Raw genomic sequence first — 22,023 nt, forward strand, 5'->3', positions numbered from 1 at the left:
GCAGATTCAATTATGGTTTTCAAAAGGGATCATTATCTGAAGAAACAAAAATGCAAAACAACCAAGTGCAGTTGGAATAGTGGAACTGGATGAACTGCTGCATAGAGTTAGAATGAGAGCCCACAAAGCCTTCTTCTGATTGCACAATTGCATTTCCCATTAATGTTGCACTGTGAATCCAGGGCTCGGCCTGACTTAAACCACAGTGAAGCTCTCTGCAGGAGGCGGTCTGAGTTCTCATGAAGAGTCACTGGTCTCGAAACATTAACTCTGCATTCTGGCCACAGATGCTGCCAGACCTGCTGAGTTTCGTTGACAATTTCTGTTTTAGTTTGAGGACTGACCCCCCTTTCCTTTGCAGTCAGTTTCATCTTTCACCCCTGATTCAAAGAGCAACCTGGACAATAAGCACAGGCAATAAGTATTGACCTTGCCAGTTATGCTTACATCCCAAAAGCAAGCATTTCAAATAAACATCTACAAATATAACAAGTGGGTCTTGTGACACTGCAGTAAGCCTCCTTACCCCAAAGACCAGAAGCTCCTGATTTGAGTAAGTATCTGGATTTTTGACCATGCGAAATGTGCCCTTGGCATGATGAAACAGATTGATTTATTTTTAACCAACATGTCCAGAGCTGTTCGAACACACTCAGAAGCTGATGGAAAGTATACCTATCCCTCATGGTACAAAGATAGAGACACTACCACTGTTCCATAAAGGGCTCAGCCAAACAGACTTGAGGCAAAAACAGAAATTGCTGGAAAAGCTCAGCAGGTCTGGCAGCATCTGTGGAGAGAAAATGTTTTGGGTGGAGTGACCCTTGAGTTTAGGAATTGTTTTAATCCACCTGACCAGGGATATCATGTCACACCTCGGTGTGGCAAGTTGGGACCTCCTAACTCAGAGTTAGGGGCAATATCACTGTGGCAAAAACAAGGACTGCAGATGCTGGAAACCAGAGTTTGGATCAGAGACGTGCTGGAAAAGCTCAGCAGGTCAGGCAGCATCCGAGGAGCAGGAAAATCGACGTTTTGGGCAAAAGCCCTTCATCAGGAATGAATACCACTGTGCCAACAAAAGCCCTAAGGGTAACCAAATAATTGAAATATTTTCTAAAGGACCCGTTCAGAGATGTTATAACAGACATCTGGAGTAGGTGGATCAAGCAGAATGTAATTTTTCTGATACAAACCATTGCAGTACAGCTTGGGTTAACCCAGTGGACATCGCTGGCCCAATCGTTAGAAATAAGGACCGGAGATGAGACAGCCAAACAATGGTCAGAAGGAAGCTCAGCAGCTCCATGTTACAGACAGTAATTCTCAATTAAAAGATTGACTCACCTTCTATAGTCTTTTTATTATTATTGATCTGGAAGAATATCTGATCTGAAAGAAGAAGAGTTTCAATTAGCAACTGATTAATAACGGGGGGGGGGGGGGGTGAGTGTGGAAAACACTGGAAAAGCGAGCAAACCATCTGCACTATTTACCTCTGCCCCGAGTGTCTTGGTGCATAACTTTTTTTTCCAGAATTACAGCCTCCTTTACTGAATACTGAAGCTCTGCTGTAAAGAAATTAAAATAAAAAGTAATGTTAAATGAATGTAAACAGCACCGTGCAACCTTCCAAAGAGGCTCTGCAAAAAAATTAACTCAGGTCCAAAGGTGAGGATCAAGATTAAACCTGTAAAACCACAAAGGTGTAAATAAACTGCCGCATTCAAGGGGTGAAGATTTCAATTGGGACACGTCAAAAAGAATATCCATTTAAAGTGTGCTATAAACGGAGAATCTGCTGTCGTTTTGGTTTCCAACCGATGTCAACCAAGTTGCTTAAATTAGAAACTATGCACAGAAATTGTTACTGATAATTGAACCATTTGGATTGATTTCAGTCTTCACTCACTGTCTCAGTCTGGTTCAGCTACACTTAGCCCTGGTCACAGAGCAGGCACCGCCACCTGCTGGACAGCCTCACGATCCGCAGCTCCACCTCCCAGTTGGAACCACTCGGGAGAATTTAGTTATAAACAGGCTGGACAATTCTCACACTGTTGTTCAATGGATCCCTTCCATCAATGCAATTCAAGATTGACAGCAACCTCTAAATTTTACAGCTGGATAATACAGTGTACCTTCAATGTTCAGGACAACATGGGAGGACAGAGAAGTGAGGAGCACCGAAATTGAGGAATTTCCCTGTAGATCCAAACAGCAAAGTAAGCGATTATGAATAAAAAATCAAAACATGATGTCAGTGAAAGGGAAGATGATCATTAATACAATGTCACAAAAATAGAAATGTCTGGTGAATCTCAGCAGGTCTGGCAGCATCTGTGGGGAGCAAGCAGAGTTTGTTTCGAGTCCGCTGACTCTTCAGCAGAACTGAATCATTAATTCTGCTTTCTCCCCTCAGATGCTGCCAGACCCATTTAATTTCACCAGCAATTTCTCTTGTTTTCTCTTTTGTTCAGATATTCAGCATCCACTGTCCTTTGTTTTAACTTCGTGTAATGTCCATTACGCTCTGAGTTTTTGCGATCTAGCATTGCCACTAATCCTCCTGTCTCGGATGAAACTGTTGTATTATCGCACAGATTTCAGAGCAGAAAGGCCTGTATCTTTAAGACAACCACCTGACTTCAGGACTTGACATTCTGGTGTAAAGCCTTCCATTCAGTCTCACTCTGTGTCATGGAATCAGTGCAGTGTGTTCAGTCAGTCAGCAATGCATATTCAATGTACAGTAACATTAGTAAGCACATACCATATATGTAGCTGTAGGATAATGTAACCTTGTAAATAGTTAGTGTTATGAAGAAACTTCAAGACATGTACCTCAACAGGAACCAAACTCTGTCGCGTTTACTACATCAGCTAAGAAATAGAAAACCACAAAGTGCATCAGAGTCTATGGGAGTGTCTAATTATCAATGGCAGAGCATAGACCACTGATGAGTCTTAACAAAGTTACCTACTGCTTCATTCCAAAGAACTTGAGCAACAGGGGGAGCTGCGGAGGTGCACAGAGAAGGCTGAGAGCTAAGTTGCTTTCACATTTCTAGATGTTGTTAAAAATCACACAACACATCACTCACTCTTTCCGCCTGCACAACTTTAAGCTGCACTGTGACCACATCTAGAAATGACGTGAAAGCACTGGTGTTGGACTGGGTGAACAAGTTAAAAATCACACAACACCAGGTTATAGTCCAACAGGTTTATTTGGAAGCACTAGCTTTCAGAGCGCTGTTCCTTTGCCAGGTAGCTAGTGGTGCAGGATCATAGGACACAGGATTTATAGTAAAAGATCAAAGTGTCTTACAAATGATACTTTGAAACTTTGATATTTTACTATAAATTCTGTGTCCTATGATCCTGCCCCACCAGGTACCTGATGAAGGAGAAGCGCTCCAAAAGTTTGTACTTTGAAATCAACCTGATGGACTATAACCTGGTGTTGTGTGATTTTTAACTTTGTCCACCCCAGTCCAACACCGGCACCTCCACAACATTTCCAGATGTGGTCACAGTGCAGCTTAAGAGTATTCAGGTGGAGAGAGTGAGTGCTTCACTGTCAAGGACGACTAGGAAGAAGATGCAGGTATCCTCAGAATGCATCTCCTTCTCTTATTTAGTACTCATTCTAGTTTCACAAACATACATCAGGATAGTTCATCCAGGGTGTGTAGCCGTAATGACTGACTCAGTTGTGCAGTACAGCAGGATGAAGATTGGAGAAGCTAGTGCTGTTAGGGGAATGTTGACGCTAATTCGATTGTTGATGATGGAGTGGGTAATGCTGGGAGTAGTGGTTTGTGCATCGGTGCTTTGGTGCAGAAACTCAAGTGATTAGAGAGGAAAAATAAATGCACAAAAAATTTGGAGAAAAAAAACACTTGAAAAATTTCAAACATCCAGAGCAAAGCTGTCTGCTTGATAAGCCCCACATCCACAAACATTAAATTCCACCACTACCAATGCTCAATAGCATGAATGTGTACAAGATGAACTTCAATAGTTCATCAAGTCTCCTTGTACAGCACCTTCCAAATCCACAACTGCTAACATCTATGTATAAAAACATAAATACACATACCAACAGATTCAAGAACAGCTTCTTCCCTGCTTTTATTACACTTCTGAATGGACCTTTCAAATTTAATGTTGACCTTGTTCTTTGTATACCTTCTCTCCAGCTGTAAAATAGTATTCCTCCCTCCACTCTGCAGGCACCCTGCCTCTATTCCTGATGAAGGGCTTTTGCCCAAAACGTCGATTTTCCTGCTCCTCGGATGCTGCCTGACCTGTTGTGCTTTTCCAGCACCACTCTAATCTAGACAAATAGTATTCCTTAGTTGTTCTACTACCCTTCTGTACTTTGTATGGTATGATCTGCCTGTACTGCACACAAAACAAAACTTTTCACTGTGCCTAGGTACATGTGACAATAGTAAATCAAATCAAATCAAAAAGGACAGGGGCAGCAAACACATGGAAACACAACCACTTGCCAGTTCTCTTCAAAGCCAGACTCCAACCTGACTTGAAAATATATCACTGTTCCTTCAGTGTCGCTGGGATTAAGTCCTGGAAACTCTTCCCTCACAACATTATGGGTGTCTCTAAATCAAATGGACTGCAGTGGTTCAAGAACGCAGCTCACCACCACCTTCTCAAGGGCAACTAGGGATGGGCAATGAAACACTTCAAAACAATACGTCACCTCCCATTCCTGCTGTGAATCAGTAATACTCATCCAAGTTAGAGGCATTGCCTCTTGTTGAACATGCTGTTGCTGAATCAAATGCACTTACTCCATATTAAAACAACATCTAATGTTCTTTTTCAGTTCAGAGTTATAGGTAGCTTAAATTCAATGATAAAGACGACAAATAGAACCAGCAAATCAAGACTGGACATCCATGAGGTACCCATGAGGAGCAGAAGAATTGTATTCCAACTCCTTCTGCAATCTCATGGCCTGGCATATCCCCCACTCTACATTACTATCAAGCCAGGAGATCAATCCTTGGTGTAATGGAGAGTGCAGGAGCACATGCCAGTAGCAGCACCAGGCATACCTAAAAATGAGGTGAAGCTACCAAACAGGACTACTTCCTGCCAAACAGCCTAAAGAACAAGTGATAGGCAGAGCTAAGGGATTCCATTGATCAGATTTAAGTTCTGCAGTGCTGCCGCATTCATTGTGAATGGTGATGGACAATTGAACAATACACTGGAGGAGGAGGCTCCACAACTATCCCATCCTCAATGATGGGGGACCCCAACACCTCGTCGCAAATGGTAAGGTTGAAGCATTTGCAACAATCTTCAGTCATGTGTGCAATGGAGACAATGGATCCTGGCCTGCTCCAGAGGTACCTACCATTACAGATGCCAGTTTTCAGCCAATTTGATTCATTCCATGTGATATGAGGAAATTGTTGGAGGCATTGGATACTACAAATAGTCCCAGCCCTGACAGCATTCCAGCAATAGTACTAAAGACCTGTGCTCCAGAATTTGCCACATCCCAAGTCAAGCTGCTCCAGAACAGCTATAACCCAGACATTTACCCAACAATAACAGTATTGGTCAGCCGTGTCCTTTATACAAAAAAAAGGACAAATCCAACCCAGCCAATCAGTATACTCAATCATCAATAAAGTGTTGAAAGAAATCATCAACTGTGCCATCAATCAGCCCCTTCTTAGCAATAAACTGCTCACTGATGTTCAGTTGGTTCCACCCAGGGCCACATTCAGCTCCTGACCTCATTACATCCTTGGTTCAAACATGGATGAAAGATCTTCTAAAGGTGAAGAGAGAATGACTGTCTTTGATATCAGGGATTGCATTTGACTGAGTGTGGCATCAAGGAGTGCTAGCAATGCCAGAGTCAATTGAATCAGGAGATAAACTCTCCAATAGTTAGAATCATAGCTGGCAGAAAGGAAGATGGTTTTGGTTGTTGGAGGTCAGTCATCTCAACTCCAGGACATCTCTGCAGCAGTTCCTCAGTGTAACCACCTTCAGCTGCTGCATCAGTGACTTCCCTACAACATAAGTTCAGAAATGGGGATGTCCTCCAATGATTACTTAATGTTCAGCATCATTTGTGACTCCCCTGATACTGAATCAGTCCATGTTCAAATGCTGAAAAAACCTGAACCATATCTAAGCTTGGCCTGACAAGTGGTAAGTAAGATTCCTGCTAACAAGTGTCAACAATGACCATCTCCAACAAGAGAGAAACAACTATCACCCCTGGCATTCAGTGGCATTGCTAATACTAAAGCCTCACTATCAACATCCTTGGGGTTACCATTGATGGTAAAAAGAACTGCACTAGCCACATACATATTGTAACTACAATTGCAAGCCAGAGGCAAGGAATCCAGCAGCATATAAAACTCACCTCCTGACTCTACAAAGCCTGCCCCACCATCTACAAGGCACACATTAGGAGTGTGATGTAATACCCCTTACTTGTCTTGATGAGTGCAGCTCCAGTGATACTCAAAAAATGTGACATGATCTAGGATAAAGCAACCCTCTTGATTGGCACTATATCCACAAATATTTAAATCCTCCAACAGCGATGCTTAGTAGCAGCAATGTACATCACTGACAAGATATGCTACAACAACTCATCAATGCTCCTTAGTCAGGATCTTCCAAACCTACCATCACAACTGCCTAGAAAAACAAGGTCTGCAGATAGATGGGAACACCATCACCACCTGCAAATTCCCTTCCAAACTGCTCACTACCCCATTGGAAATATATCACCATTCCTACAGTGACACTGAGTCAAAATCCTGGAAATCCTTCCTAAAGGCATTGTGGGGGTCTACCAACCACAAACAGAGTGCAGCAGTTCAAGAAGGCAGCTCACCATCATCTTCTCAAGATTAGGGATGAGCAATAATCAATACCCAGCCTATGATGCCCATTTGCTATGAATGATTGAATAAATGAAAAATAATTTCAATCTCATACTGTAGTTTGGTTCAATATGGTTTGCTTTTTTCACGTTTGTGGTTTGACACAGCTTCAATAGTGCTTTGCTGATTATGCTGTGATTTGCAGAACTTTAAGGCAGGCACAGTGATTTAGCAGAAACGTTCAAGAATAACAACAGTCAGCACTGAGACTGATGTTTGGAATGTGACACTACCTGCAGGCAACTGGAAATACTCTCCAGAATTTAGCATCCACTCATTTTAATGAAACTTATCAGCAGCTAGATATTGATTTTCTTATATCTGTGACCAAATGGAAGAGGTTCCCAGTAGGTAACTTTAATCTCTGTTCATAAGATTGGGCTATATGCTTTTCAATACTTCCTGAGAGGACAGGAACCTTGGTCTGTTCTGTTGCCCTCAGCTGTGTGTCTGCAGCTCAAGAATCTCATTTCTATGGTTGGCTTTTCTACCCGGGGAGGAGTTCCACCTTCTTGTTGTCAGCTTGACAAAACCATATTGAAGTTGAGAACTTTCCACGTTGCGCATTTTGACCATAACCACTTGTACAGACCTGTTTGTATTTCTGCGACTATTTCTTAACTGTGACCTTCATTACCATTTTCAACTTCTGTTATTAATGTAACACAATTCAAAATGTAACACTGTAAGGTAATGACTTCAGTTTCCTGCGTTATCAAAGAAAAATAAATTATATACCAGGTACATACTTTTGTTTATATCTGACTACGCCTTCAGTCGATTCAGTGAACATATATAAAGGTATTGTCTCTAATGCTAGAATAAATATCAGCTTTGCAACCACTCACACAGGGTCTGATATCACCCCTGTCAGCTGTTTTATTTTGTACTGTGGCCATTTATTTGTCTCTCATAATTAAAACAATCAGTGGCTAGACGAATAAAAAGGTTTAGCAATATTCAGAATGCTGGCTTATGTGGATAGCATGGGAATAATTACATTAAAAATACCTTGCACACACTGCATATTTATGACTGAATATCTTACCTTGATTTGGAGGTGCCAGTGTTGGACTGGGATGTACAAAGTTAAAAATCACACAACACCAAGTTATAGTCCAACAGGTTTAATTGGAAGCACACTAGCTTTTGGAGCGACGTTCCTTCATCAGGTGATAGTGGAGGGTTCGATCGTAACACAGAATTTGTAGCAAAAAATTGCAGTGTGATGTAACTGAAATTATACATTGAAAAAGTGATTGTCTGTTAAGCCTTTCATCTGTTAGAATACAGTGATAGTTTCACATGATTTACACATGAAAGAAGTGAAACTATCACTGTATTCTAACAGATGAAAGGCTTAACAGACAATCACTTTTTCAATGTATAATTTCAGTTATATCACACTGCAATTTTTTGCTACAAATTCTGTGTTACGATCAAACCCTCCACTATCACCTGATGAAGGAACGTCGCTCTGAAAACTAGTGTGCTTCCAATTAAACCTGTTGGACTATAACCTGGTGTTGTGTGATTTTTCACTATCTTACCTTGGTTAGAGTTAAACATTTTGAGTTCCATTTCCTCTCAATAGTGTTCACTTATCGCAATGTTGTCAAAGTATAGTTGACAATATAGTAACAATCAGCCATCCTGATGGTGTGAGCATTTCCAAATTTCATATCTTTGCAACACAGACTTTGTTTTTATATTACAGTCAAATGAGAGTGCATTGAATGGATCCTCTCTTTTTCCCACTTGTTTGACTTTGGCTTGCTGTTTACCAATTTCAGTGATTTATTTTAACTGTATAAGTGGTGGAAACTGTAAAAGATAAACACAAGTTTTATAGTAAGCTCTTAACAGAAAAGGTAGCACTTTTTGTTTGTAACACCCAATCTAAAATGTAATAATAATAAGTCTCCAACTCTCAGAATTTTGTCGCATTGTGTTCTCTACAGACTCAGTCTCTGGCTTCTCATGAACAGTCAGGGAGATAACTATTCAATTTTCCCATTTTTCATGTTTTTGTGGGATTTTATGCCAACTGGTGGGAATACAGAAAGTGAAACCAGGTACAGAAGGATTCCACACTCTTACAATATCAACTGCATCCTTCCATTGAAATTAATGAATGGATTATCTTTTTTTAAAACTCATTCATGTGTTAGGGGCATCACTGGCTAGGACAGCATTTATTGCCCATCACTAATTGCCCAAAGGACAGTTACAAATTTACTGTATTACTATGGGTCTGGAGTCACATCTTATGCCTGAAACGTCGATTCTTCTGCTCTGCAGATGTGGCCTGACCTGCTGTGTTTTCCAGCGCTACACTTTTGGACTCTGATCTCCAGCATCCGCAGTCCTCGCTTTCTCTTGGTCCCTGTAGGCCAGACCAGGTAAAGATAGTATTTTCCTTCCCTAAAAGGCATTTCTGAAACAAATGAATTTTTCTGAAATCATTCTCACGGTTTCATGGTCATCATTAGATTCTAAATTCCAGATTTTTTTGAATTCAAATTCCACCACATGCCTTCGGGTAGGTTTTCCTCTAGAACGTACACCTAAGCCACCAGTGTCAGCAAAATACTAATCCCAATTTTTAATAAATATCACTTCATGTTTTCACTTAAAAAATATCAAGCCAAAGTTCAACTTTGCAATCTGTTCCTTATAAAAGAATCATAGAATAAGACCTTAAAATGGGACACCACAGAAGAAGGCAATTAAACCTGAAGAAAAAGTACTTATCTCTGTGAGGCAATTTAACTAGTCTCACTCTCCTGCCTATTCCTGCATTTTTTAACCTTCCAATGTTTAACTAATTTTTTTTCTTGAAAGCAACAGTTGAATCTACCCCTGTTCTCTTTTCACGCAATGCTTTCCACATATAAACACCTGCTGCATAAAAATAAACACTGAAAAACTTGGCAGAAACTCAGCAGGTCTGGCAGCATTGGTGGAGAGAGAAAGAGAGTTGATTCTTCTGCAGAGTCATATTGGGCTCAAAACATCAACTCTAGACTCTCCTCACAAATATTACCAGATCGGTTGAGTTTCTCCCAGTTTATTCTGCATTCGTTTTATATTTCCAGCATCTGCAACACTTAGTGTTTAATTGCTACATAGAAGTATTATATCTTCCTTGGTTCTTTTGCAAAGCATTTTAAATCTGCTCATTCTGTTTTTTGACCTTGTTATCAATGGGAACAGTTTCTCCTGATCTATTCTGGCTAGATCTCTTGTGATTTTGAAAAACTCTTTTAAGCTTCCTCTCAACCTTCTTTGAAGACAACATCAGCTTCTTGCAATGTATACACCTGAGACAAGGTCCTTCAAAATTGGATCAATTGTCATGAAGCATTTTAGCAAACTCTTTATTGTTTTCATGTCTTTCCCAAAGTATAATAGCCAAATAAGACACAATATTACAGCTAAGGTGGAACCGCTGTTTAATGAAGTTTCATAATAATATCCTTGCTGTTGTTCAGTTAATCTCCAATTAAAGGAACATGGTTGGAGTGTGACATTGTTTGGGTCTTGGATGTCACAGAGTACAATATCACTGAGGATGATTGGATATCAGGAAACAGTTGGTGGATTGCTCGCTTTCCCACTTTGGGCTGCTGGTCACTGGCATCCTACCTTTATTTCGGTATTTAAGTAGCTACATAAAGGTAGAGTCACTGTAATCCCAGGAGACCATCGGCTGCTCTCTCACTAGAAATGACTGGTACTCAGCTTAACATGGGGATCACCCATGCCTCAGGTGAGGTTGAGAGGGCATAAACTTCACGTTAACCTCAGCCTGAACAGGAATTGAACCTGTGTTGCTGACATGATTCACCAGCTATCCAGCCAACTGATCTAACCAACTGATGCCCACCCTATTCAATGCCTTCATTATCCTCCTCAGAATACTGTTACCACTCTCCTACCTCTTCAGAATCCACCATTCAGGTCTCTGATTGATTAATTTGTGCAAGCTAGAATTATGCAGCACGCTCTGTCTTGAGTACACTACAATGCCATCCCAAATTTCATACCCTTTTCTTCCTTCCACTCCCTTTTAGCCCCATCAGTTCTGAGTTTCCAAATATTCCCATCTTCATCTCCTGCCATTTGAGCCCCAGCCCTACAGCTTAGTCCAAGCCATCCTTTGTGTTGCGCCATTCTTCCCATCAAAACCGGGATGGTGATGACTATCCTCTTCAGCAGTAACCAATGTTCTCCACTGCACTATCACCTTCCAGCCTTATACATTGAATTTGCTCCCCACTCCCCACTTCCTGGGATACCGCCTTCAACATCTACAATTGACCTCCCCAGCTTCTCTAATCTGTATTAAACAGCCCCCTTGACTTTCAGTTAGCTGACCCCTACGACTGACCGTGGTCCTGACACTGACTGACTTGGAAGGAGAGCCTTGTCTCATGAGTGCCAGAATTCCGATTGTGCAGCTCCCCAAGTGATTAACTGTGAATCTCTGGATTGGTTGCACTGGACCTGCAGTATTGACCATGGCCGACTGTCTGGACTCAGCGATATGGGACCCTGGACCCTGATGGCCCCAAGAGTCTGACCGAGATTGGACACTCACTGGCCCTTTGATTTGACTGAGGACTGCTTGCCTTAGCATTTGAGGACCTACCTGTTGGTGGAAGCATATTCCGTGTGCTTTCTACTCCAGCTTCTGCTGTAGCTGTGACAGTGACAATAGACAGTGCCTTACAGTAACATGTCAACACACTTTACTGATCAATGCTGACAGCCACAACATTAGCTTTCGATGTCAAAGCAAGGACTATGAGTGTTTAATTTCTAAATGAGGTGGCAATGTTCATAAAGTCAAGACGGAGATTGTTTGTGGATGCATATTGGCCTGAAGTAAGTGAATGCCAAGAGAGCAAGTGAGGGGCCCCTGAGACACACCCTACTCTAATGCATGAGTTGGGTTCCTGTCTCTGCAAGAAAAGTGACCAGGCAGCAGCATGGCAATGCAAGGTGCTGGTACACTCCAAACTGCAGCATTGAGATGGGCAACTATACTCTCAGTGATTGCGAGATGGGTCATGCAGAGTTGAGGAAGTGGTGAGGCTGGTATGTGTCTGATGCCAGCCTCAGTAGTGGGTGATAGTGGTGATGACGATGGTGGGGGATGGGGTGGCAGGGGGAGGGTAGGGGGTGTGGTGCAGACATGGAGCACACCTTGAGATGTTGTGACCAAGATGCAGACCAGGAGGAGCAGGCGGTAACTGGATCTGTCTTGTTCCCACTCAAACTTACTTGTCAGGCAACTGTATCCATCCAGTTTTCTCCCCAGCACATGGGACAGAAGGAAACTGTGCATAAATAAAATGAGAATAGGCACTAATAACGATCTGCATGTATGGAAAGAGACGTCTCGCTGCTCAGTAGCGACATTCCCATCTTCCCTTCTCAACCTTGGGTGGCTGACATTTTTCTTTTCAACAACAAGAATCTCATTTTCCCAGACCTATCATGACCCACATCACTCAGGGACTGGGAAGATTCAGACCAATGTTACTTTGAGCTTTTTTTAACAACACCAACTGATTAATGGGGGGAGGAGAAGAATTAGTCATGCACTGTCACAGGAAAGAGAAACCACGAGTTTTGGCGTTACTGAGTCTTTGTATCTCTGTTGTGAAATAATAGGCTGGGCCACGTGATATGCTCCTTCTGACTCTACGATGAAGTCTTCTTATTTGTATAAACCATTCCTCTACTCTGAAATAATTCTGCATCTACTTAGTGCTATAGGTAAGGTCCTTAACCTTCATGCATTTTAGCTTTTATTTGAAGAAACTGTGCTATTACTATGAACCATTTCGGAATCATATTAATCATTTAAATGTCAGATTTATGCAATCTTGTTAAGAGTGACATTACTATTTTAACCCTATTAATTGTTTTATTATGAGGAATATAAGCATTAAATTCCATTTTGGGATATCCCATCCATAGCATAACAACTTCCATTCAATAAAATGAATGGGTGTGTGACTCTGGACTAGCGGTATGCAGCTTTCTTATTTGTGCTACAGGTACAGCAGAGCATGGGTCAAAAACTCAGATCTCTACTGGATTGCTTGATGAGTTGTATTTTAACATAAGAACTAGCAGGAGTTGGCAATTCAGCCCCTTCAGCTTGTTTGATACAATCATGTCTGATCTCAGCCTCAACTCCACTTTCCTGCCTGCTCTTCATAACTAATTAAATATCTGTTTATCCTAAATTTCCTTAAATTTACTCAATGTCCCAACATTCACCACACTCCGGGGTAGTGAATTGTATAGATTCATGACCCTTTGAGAGAAGTCTTTTTTACTCATCTCTGTTTTGAATCTGTCACCCCTTACCCTAAAACGATGACCTCTCATTCTAGATTGTCCCACATGAGGGAACAGCCTTTCTACATCAATGTTGTCAATCCCCTTTAGCATCTGATGTATTTCAATTAGATCTCCTTTCATTCTTTTAAAATCCAGAGATTATAATTCTAAACTGCTCAATCCCTTATCATAAACAAGCCCTTAATCTCTGAAATCAATCTAGTGAAACTTCTCTGAACTGCCTCCAATGCAACTACATCCCTACTCAAGTAACGGGACCAAACTTGTGAGCAGTATTCCAGGTATGGTCTCACTAATGCCTTTTAACATTGCAGCAACATTTCTCCACTTTAAACTCCATTCCTTTAACAATAAATTCCTTTTGCCTTTCTTTTTACCTGCTGCACCTGCATACTAATTTTCTGTGAATTATGCACGAGGACACGCAGATCCCTCTGCACTGAAACATATAGAGGTTTCTTTCCATTTAGATAATAAGTTGTATTTCTATTTCCCTGACAAAATGGATAACCTCACATTTATCCACGTTAAACCTCATCTGCCAAATTGTGCCTATTCACCTAATCTATCCACCATCCATTTGCAAATATCTTATCTCACCATTACAACTTATTTTCCCAGCTATTTCAGTATCATTGGCAATTTTGGCTCTAGTATTTTCTATCCCAGCATCCAAATCATTAATATGGATTGTAAATAGGTGGGACCTGATGACTAAACTCTGTGGCATTTCACTAGTCACATCTTGCCAACCAGAAAAATACCTATTTATCCCAAAACTCCACTTTCTGTTGGTTACCCTAACCTCTATTCAAGCTAATAAATTACTTGTAATCCCATGTGAAAATCTTGTACTTATTAATATATGATGTATAAATGGTTACATAAATTATACAGGCACATATCTGCTAAATGTTCACAGCCCCATGTTACCAGCCTGAGTTTGCCGAATTGTTTGATACGTTTTGAGTAAAATTCCTCTGTTGTTAAAAATTTTGATCAAGCCTTTATTCGGACACCTACCATCGCAATAGTCTATCATTTAATAGACCTGAAGAAAGAAATAAATGAATCTAATCATGCAGGCTATTATTAATGAACAAATCGCCCTGTAACTTGGGGGAAAGTTATCACGGGAATTACAAATTAACAAGTTGTAGACTGATTTATGCTGCTGCGCCGTTAGCTTCATATAAATAACATCTGCAGAAATTAAGATTTTGTCAAAATGATGGAATAAAAATAGTTGAACTGTTGCTGAAGCTTGCATCATTTCCCTGATCAGTTTCACCAATCCTGCACCACTCAAGAAAAAAACTGAAGACAGGTTTAAAAATTATTCTGAAGAATTTGTTATGGACAATAATTGCTGCAAAAATACCTATGCTGATGGAATAGTGTATTCCCTGATTGGAGGGAGTAGGTTCCCACCAACTACCAAAGGTGTGGCCACTAATCCCAGATGTGTGTGGATCAGTACTCCAATAAATTCCGGTTTGCAAGTCAAAAGGTTTTCCACATGCACCACTCGCAGCCCACCTGTTGTTTCAGGTTAAGATTCCTCTCAGGCCCAAATTACAATTAAGTATGGGACTGAACTATTGAAAGCGAATTGTAGTTGCTAAGCAATAAATTAATTACTCAATTATATTGCTAAATTAGGATTTATAACTCAGGAAATATCATGCTAAACATGTATATTGCCCTGGTCAGAACACATTTTCCATATTGTGATTGTTTTGACTAGCAACACACACAAATTATTCAGGCTGTGGACAAAATGTAGAGAAGTGCATGAATCTGTATTCTAGAATCAGTTTAGAATAAAGTCAAGGAAAATAACTGCTTCATTCCCTTAAAACAAGAGCCATCTGTGTAGATGAAAGATAATGAATGACTTTGTGCTTTAGTGAGTTTTGCGAAGATTTGTAACTCAGGTTGAGGTTTTGGATGTAGGTTTGCTCGCTGAGCTTGAAGGTTCATTTCCAGACGTTTCATCACAATACTAGGTAACATCTTCAGTGGGCCTCAGGCTTCTGCTGCCTAATAGGTTGATGAAACATCTGGAAATGAACCTTGAAGCTCAGCGAGCAAACCTACATCCAAAACTTTGTGCTTTGTTCTCAATCTGCACTTAGGCTCCCCACCCTCAGCTCGGCTATTTTAAATCCTTATGAAAATTAATGAGAAGCAACCTGGCTTATGCAAATTCCACATTCCCCAAAATCAGTTGCAATTCCCCAGGAATCAAAAGCCCACCCTTGTGTACAATCTGTCTCTGCATCTGTGGCAATCCAACAAGACCAGCGAACCCAAAGTCCTTCCCATTCTTAGTGATGGCATTAGTAGCCAAGAGGTCATAAGGGGTGGTCCTGTCAAACATGACACTCATCATCAGGCAGATACACTTGTGACATCCTGCAGATACCATCTGTCTTCTCTGCATCATCCTCCTGTGCACATATTGACAACATCAGGCCATAATAGCACCAAGTATTAGCTTGAGATCTGCCAAGACATTATAACGAAAATCCACAGGCAATAAAGGTAAATTTCAGATTGGCATTAGGTAGAATCTTCACCGAAACTGTGAGCAGTGTTTTGAATAATCTCCATATTTTCTAAATATCTATTCTCAAGGCATAGATGACTCTGAATCACATTTATTGCCTGTCACTGTTAGCCATGAGACTGTGAAGTGATGATGCTCCTTTGTTTGTATTAGATTAGGAATTTCAAAAATAATAACAGAATCTTAATCTGGAGGTTGAAACATGTGAATTTGGAGGTGATGGTATTTTCTTGACATTGTTGAGTGATTATTCATTATTATTAACATTAACATGCTCAAGGTAGCACCCAGCAATGTCACACCAGGCACAATACACAGTAATGTCATACTGGGTGCAGTGCACAACAGTAACATGATAGGGATAGTATCCAGCGATGCCAACTGGGTGCAGTACAGCAGTGCCAGAATGGGCTCATTACAGCAGTGTCACACTGAATGCAGTACAGGTATCCCCTGCTTTTTGAACATTTGCTTTACGCCACTTTGCTTTTACAGAAGACCTACATTAGTACCTGGTTTTACAAATCCAAAGAGGATTTTCGCTTTTACGAAAGACGGAGAGGTTTTTTCCATATAAATCATGCACCTTCACTTAATACCATTTTCAGCTTACGAAAGGTTTCCTGGGAACGCTCTACTTTTGGATAGCAGGGGATACCTGTATCTAGCAACTTCACACTGACCTACATTTCGGTGCATTGCACTGAAAGCAATCACAGCTATACACTCAAAAACACTTTTAAATCCTGGCCATGAAGTGTAACTCCTCCGAAACCTCTTTGGGATTTATTTCTGCACAGTACGATGCCATGTGTTGATCTCAATCTGAATTAATTTCATTTCTATTAATAATTTTCATTGCACCTATTTTCCAGGTATATACGAGATATTCAATCTTCTGAATTCAGCTCGTTTATTTATTGGAGTCATAATAACTTCAGTGATAGGGTACATTTGCTATCAAAGATGATGTTCTAAAATGTACGTATATTGTAAAACCGGGACACAATCCATGAATTGCGACATGTAGATATATGAGTTGGCTTCATGTGTACACAGAAACCACAGTGCCACCTCTTGTGGTTTCGAAGAGATAGAACCTGATTTACATGGGAATTCCTTTAGTTGTTGTGCTGTATAAACATCCGACTGTTTTTATCTTCATCAAATGAACAAGGAGAAAGAAATTACCATATGTAATCATAGACTAGGCAAGCTCTGAAGGGGTTCATCAGCTGGTTGTATCTAAAAGTGACCATTACTGTGGCATTCAGTTTAATTCCTGTTACCTGCCAACTCATTGCAGGAAGAAGAAGCAAGAGGGCTTCCAGACTGAGTTGGAACTGCTGTCAGTGGGAAACCAGAGGATAAATACTCAAACAAGAGCAACTGAGATCTCTTATTAGGAAGACAGAGTTTGAAGAATTTTTTGTGACTCACAGTGATCAATAACGTGAAGTGGGCTGGCAATAAAATTTGTGGGATCTCTCGTGATTATGCCTGTCCATTTGTAGCATACATTCAAATACAGTTTGCTCATTATTTTATGTTGATCTCAGTTGAATTAGTGTATGTTAATTGTTGGCTCTGCCTTGATGACACTTGCAAAATAAAACTTCTTCCGCTTGTTTAAATCTTTGAAACGTTTTGGCTTTGTTCTCTGTGTGAATACCTGGGAATTCAAACTTCATCTGCTTTAAAAAGAACTTATTGGTCCCGAACTGGATCACAACATTGTTTAAAAACTCATGTTAATGATTGGATGTAATCTTTTGGAATGAAATTTTTCAACTGCGGCAGTGCAAGGTAGCTGAAAACAAATTGGCAACCATTCCAAACGAGACCAAAAGCAACAACTTATATTTGTATAACAGTGGTAAGTTAAGGTAATGAAATATTCCACTGCACTTCACAGGAGCATTATAAAACAAAGTATGACATACAAAAGGGACTATTAGACCAGATGACCCAAAGCTTGGACAAAGAGGTAGGATTTTTTAAAGAAGGAGGATATCATGGCAGAGAGGTGGAGTGCGAGGAAGGCAGCTGAGGGTATGGCCACTAATGGTGGATCAATTGGAATTGAAAATGCATTAGGAGCCAGAATGAGAGGAGGCCAGAAATCCAGGAGGGTTGTGAAACTTGAGCTGACTATAGAGATATGGAGACGCAAACCTCTGGAGGATTCTGAAAACAAATGTGAGAACTTTATTATCGAGATATTGCTTAGTCAGGAGCCATGGAGCCTTTCCCTTTGTTTACACTACTGCTTTTGATCAAATTTATCCCTTCTGCCTACATTTGAGAATTTACTGTGTGGACTACTATACAAAGGTGATGGTACAAGCAGGGTTTTCAAAATCAGTTGTGAAGGTGGAAGTCTTTCTGATATCTCCACTGAGATAGACATGGGAATTATTTTAGTTTAACAAAGAACTAAGAAAGTTTACAGTCCAGGAACAGGCCATTCAGCCCTACCATGCCTGAGCCAATCCAAATGTACTGTCTAAACCTGTCGGCTAATTCCTAAGCATCTGTATCCCTCTGCTCCCCACCTACTCATGCATCTGTCCAGATGCATCTTAAATGAATCTACCATGCCTGCCTCTACCACCTCTGCGGGCAACGTGTTCCCAGATGCCCACCACCCTCTATGTGAAGTACTTGCCACGTGCATCCCCCTTAAACTTTCCACCTCTCACCTTGAAAGTGTGACCTCTCGTTGTTGAATCCTTCACCCTGGAAAAAAGCTTGTCTCTATCCACCCTGTCTATACCCGTCATGGTTTTGTAAACCTCAATCAGTTGTACTGTATAAACATCTGACTGTTTTTATCTTCATCAAATGAACAAGGAGAAATAAATTACCTTATCTAATCATAGACTAGGGGTTCATCAACTGATTGTATCTAAAAGTGACCATTATTGTGGCAGTCAGTTTAATTACTGTTATCTGCCAATTGAAGAACAAATGAGATGAGCACAAAGTTACACAAACACCTAATATCAGGTAATCAGGGGCTGGGCAGATTTTGATTCTGGGCAAACCTTCAGATGGAAAAAGAAAACAAATGGTGAATTAGTCACATTCATAGAACTGTACAGCATGGAAACAGACCCATCAGTCCAATTCATCCATGCCGACCATCAGTCATGGTTACTGACCTATGTTAGCTTCTGGTTAACAATGGCTTGAGTTTAAAATTATCATTCTGGTTTCCAAATCACTGCACAACTTTACCTTTCCTTATCTTTGTTTGGAATGTTTTGGAATGAGAGGACAATACAATGGGCACACTTAAAATTCAAATTCTAAGCACCCCTGATTTTAACTGCACCATCACTAGTAACTCTGCTTTCAGCAGTCGAGACCAAAGCTCTGCAATACCCTCCCTGAACATCTGCATCTCAGATTTCTCCTTGAATAGACACTTTACCTAAACAAGTTTTTGATCACTTGTTCAAAAATACAGTTACGTCTTGCAGCATCACAGACCCTTGCACTGAAACAAGATGGCTCAGTGGTCAGCACTGCTGCTTCACAGTGCCAGGGACCTGGGTTCAATTCCACCTTTGGGTGACTGTTTGTGTGGATTCTTGTAGAAGATAGTGCAGGTAAGTGACTTTGAAATGCCCATCAGCCATGACTGAATGATGGAGTGGACTTGATGGGCCAAATGGCCTTAATTTCACTCCTATGTCTTATGGAATGCTTTCTTACAGAAAGGTAGTGCACCAATTCTGTTGTGAAACATGAAAGAGTTCAGAAAAGATTTACAAAAATGTTGCAAGAGTTGTAGGGTCTGAGCTTTAGGGAGAGGCTGAATAGGCTGGGACTGTTTTCTCTGCAGTGTCAGAGCCTGAGGGGTGACCTTATAGAGGTCTAGATAGGATAAATTGACATGGTCTTGTCTGTGGGGTGGGGCAGTCTAAAACTAGGGGCATGGGTTTGGGTGAGAGTGGAAAGATTTCAAAGGGACCTAAAGACCAATGTTTTCTTGCAGAGGATGGTGCGTGTATGGAATGAGTTGCCAGAGGAAGCGATAGAAGTTTGTTCAATTACAACAATTTAAAAGGCATCTGGATGGGTATATGAATAGGAAGGGTTCAGAAAGGAAATGGGCCAAGTGCTGGCAAATGGGATTGGATTTATCTAGGATATCTGGTTGGCATGGGTGAGTTTGACCAAAAGGTCTATTTCTATGCTATACATCTCTATGACTCTATGACGCTACTGGCAAGTTGTTATTAAGGGAAGAATTTTGGCCAGAGGATCTGAAGAAATTCCCATGGGAACATAAATACAAACTAAATACTAAGACTAAATTAATTTGTTAATCAGAGAATTCTGGAAATAAACGGTAGAAATAGAAAATGCTAGTGTAATATAACTTCGCAATTCTTAGCTTTTAAAAAGAAAACGTGGATGATTATGTTTGTGTATGGACATTAACCCTGGTTGTCTGTTTACCTTCACATATTTATATGATATGCTGCATTCTTGGGTTTTAGTTTGGGCTTGCACAGCTTGTTGAAGCAAATTCACAAGATGTAAGTGGTGTTATAAAACTCTCTCAAAAACACTCTTTTATATGTTCTTCCATATTGCACATTATGTTTATAATATTCCATTATTGCGAGAAACAGAGATTGCAGAAAAGGTTATACAACTTTGTACTCCAAAGAGAATCTTGGACTACACCGAGTCCATGCCAATAATTAAACCATGCTGCACATGACATTTCCAATTATTTAAGTTAATAACCATTACATACCACAAATATTTGCTGGAGTTCCCTCTTTACGCTTCCGGTTGCTGAAGGCCGAATCTGGAATTCACAATTGGAGTATTTTATCGCAACTATGGGTGCAATATTAAAAGTTGAATTATTGAGGAAAATGCCTTCTTAACCTAAATGCCTGTACTACACAGGTCTTAGTAATTGTGAAATTCTGAGATTCCAGCAAGAAGCAATATAAATGCAAGATTCTTCAAAAGCTTTGTCTTCAGCAGAAATCATGCCAGGGTCAGTTCTACAGTCTTTGGGCGACCTTAATGTGTATTAAAAATTTCATAAAGCTGCTATAGTGACTAAATAATCAAGTTACAGTATTGAAATGTGTCACAATCAAGTCATAACAGGAACATTGCCCGTTTAGTAATGAAGAATGAGAAATATGTTTTAAATACCAGTGTTCTCCAGAGTGTCCTGAGAGCATTGTTGGGGGATTGAATGTGGCTCCTTCTCTATCTGGCACTATCTTAACTTCTCAGGGGCACCTGGACTCAAGGTCCCTCATCTTCCTGTTGTTTTTCTGTCCCTACCAACTCACAATGGCTAAATTGATGGAGTACTGTTCTGCTTCCAGCAGCCAATGAGCATTTCCATTAGAGCTGGCTGTCCATGATACCTACCAACCTGTCCATGGAATCAACTCAATACATGCACGTCAGACCTGGCATTGTACAGATAGTGCTAGTTAACACCACACATCTTCGATCCAGTTTACCATACATCTCTGACAAATCTGCCTGTCCCCCTGTGTCAGCTTATGCATTTTGATGCAAGTTATTAACGGCTGACACTGTGGGGTTCTCTCTTGCCTGGGACCAACTAGCTCCTTGCCTTTGGCAGTCCTCCGAGTGCCAGTGACCTAGTTTGCTTTTTCCTCAGCTTGCTTTGAGTACAGAGCCATGCTCTACTCACCAGTTTGTGCTCCTGACTGTATTCCAGCTAAAGTTCCCATGGTGGTGTCAGTTCCTGAGTTAGAGGAGGTGCAGAGGATACCTTTGAGGTATCTGTAGCTTCTTTCTCTGAGTTGGATGATCTCCAGAGGGGCTGCTCTCTCCATGGCAGAGGTTGTGTAGATGTTGTTTGTGCCTGTAAAAGACAAGACAGTTAAGAAATAAGGATGGACATGTTGAGAATGCATTCACACTGGCTGGAATGGTAGAGCAGCTATCAATTCTACTTGGGATGCCAAGATGTGGTGGTCACAACCTCACCATACATGTGGTCAGGCTCCTCTCTTGCTAAGGCAGGGAGTGCCTCCATTGTAGGTGGTGATCAGGTGAACGTCAGGCTCTTCATCAACTGATTTGTCTCTCTTGGCC

General features: G+C 40.8%; 1 protein-coding gene across 3 annotated transcripts in view; it reads right to left on the reverse strand.

Annotated features, from left to right (window-relative positions):
- LOC122550457 (DNA (cytosine-5)-methyltransferase 3-like) overlaps positions 1-21,720 on the reverse strand; it is a 62,001-nt gene extending 40,281 nt beyond the window's left edge. The window contains exons 1-4 of one of the 3 annotated variants that reach the window (XM_043691199.2): positions 21,617-21,720; positions 20,684-20,737; positions 1,497-1,571; positions 1,348-1,392 (exon numbers count right to left, since the gene is read on the reverse strand). In XM_043691199.2, coding sequence (XP_043547134.2) covers positions 1,348-1,392; positions 1,497-1,571; positions 20,684-20,737; positions 21,617-21,656 — 214 coding nt within the window. In that variant the 5' untranslated portion in view covers positions 21,657-21,720. Of the gene's footprint in view, positions 1-1,347; positions 1,393-1,496; positions 1,572-1,690; positions 1,820-1,912; positions 2,202-20,683; positions 20,738-21,616 lie in introns of those variants that run through there. The other 2 variants (XM_087987882.1, XM_087987883.1) reach the window with 2 other exon arrangements.
- Between the last annotated feature and the right edge of the window lie 303 nt (positions 21,721-22,023).

The sequence above is a fragment of the Chiloscyllium plagiosum genome, unplaced genomic scaffold (genome assembly GCF_037043375.1).
Source record: "Chiloscyllium plagiosum isolate Xiang-an unplaced genomic scaffold, Cpla_swu_hap1 HiC_scaffold_6, whole genome shotgun sequence".
Lineage (NCBI taxonomy): Eukaryota > Metazoa > Chordata > Chondrichthyes > Orectolobiformes > Hemiscylliidae > Chiloscyllium > Chiloscyllium plagiosum.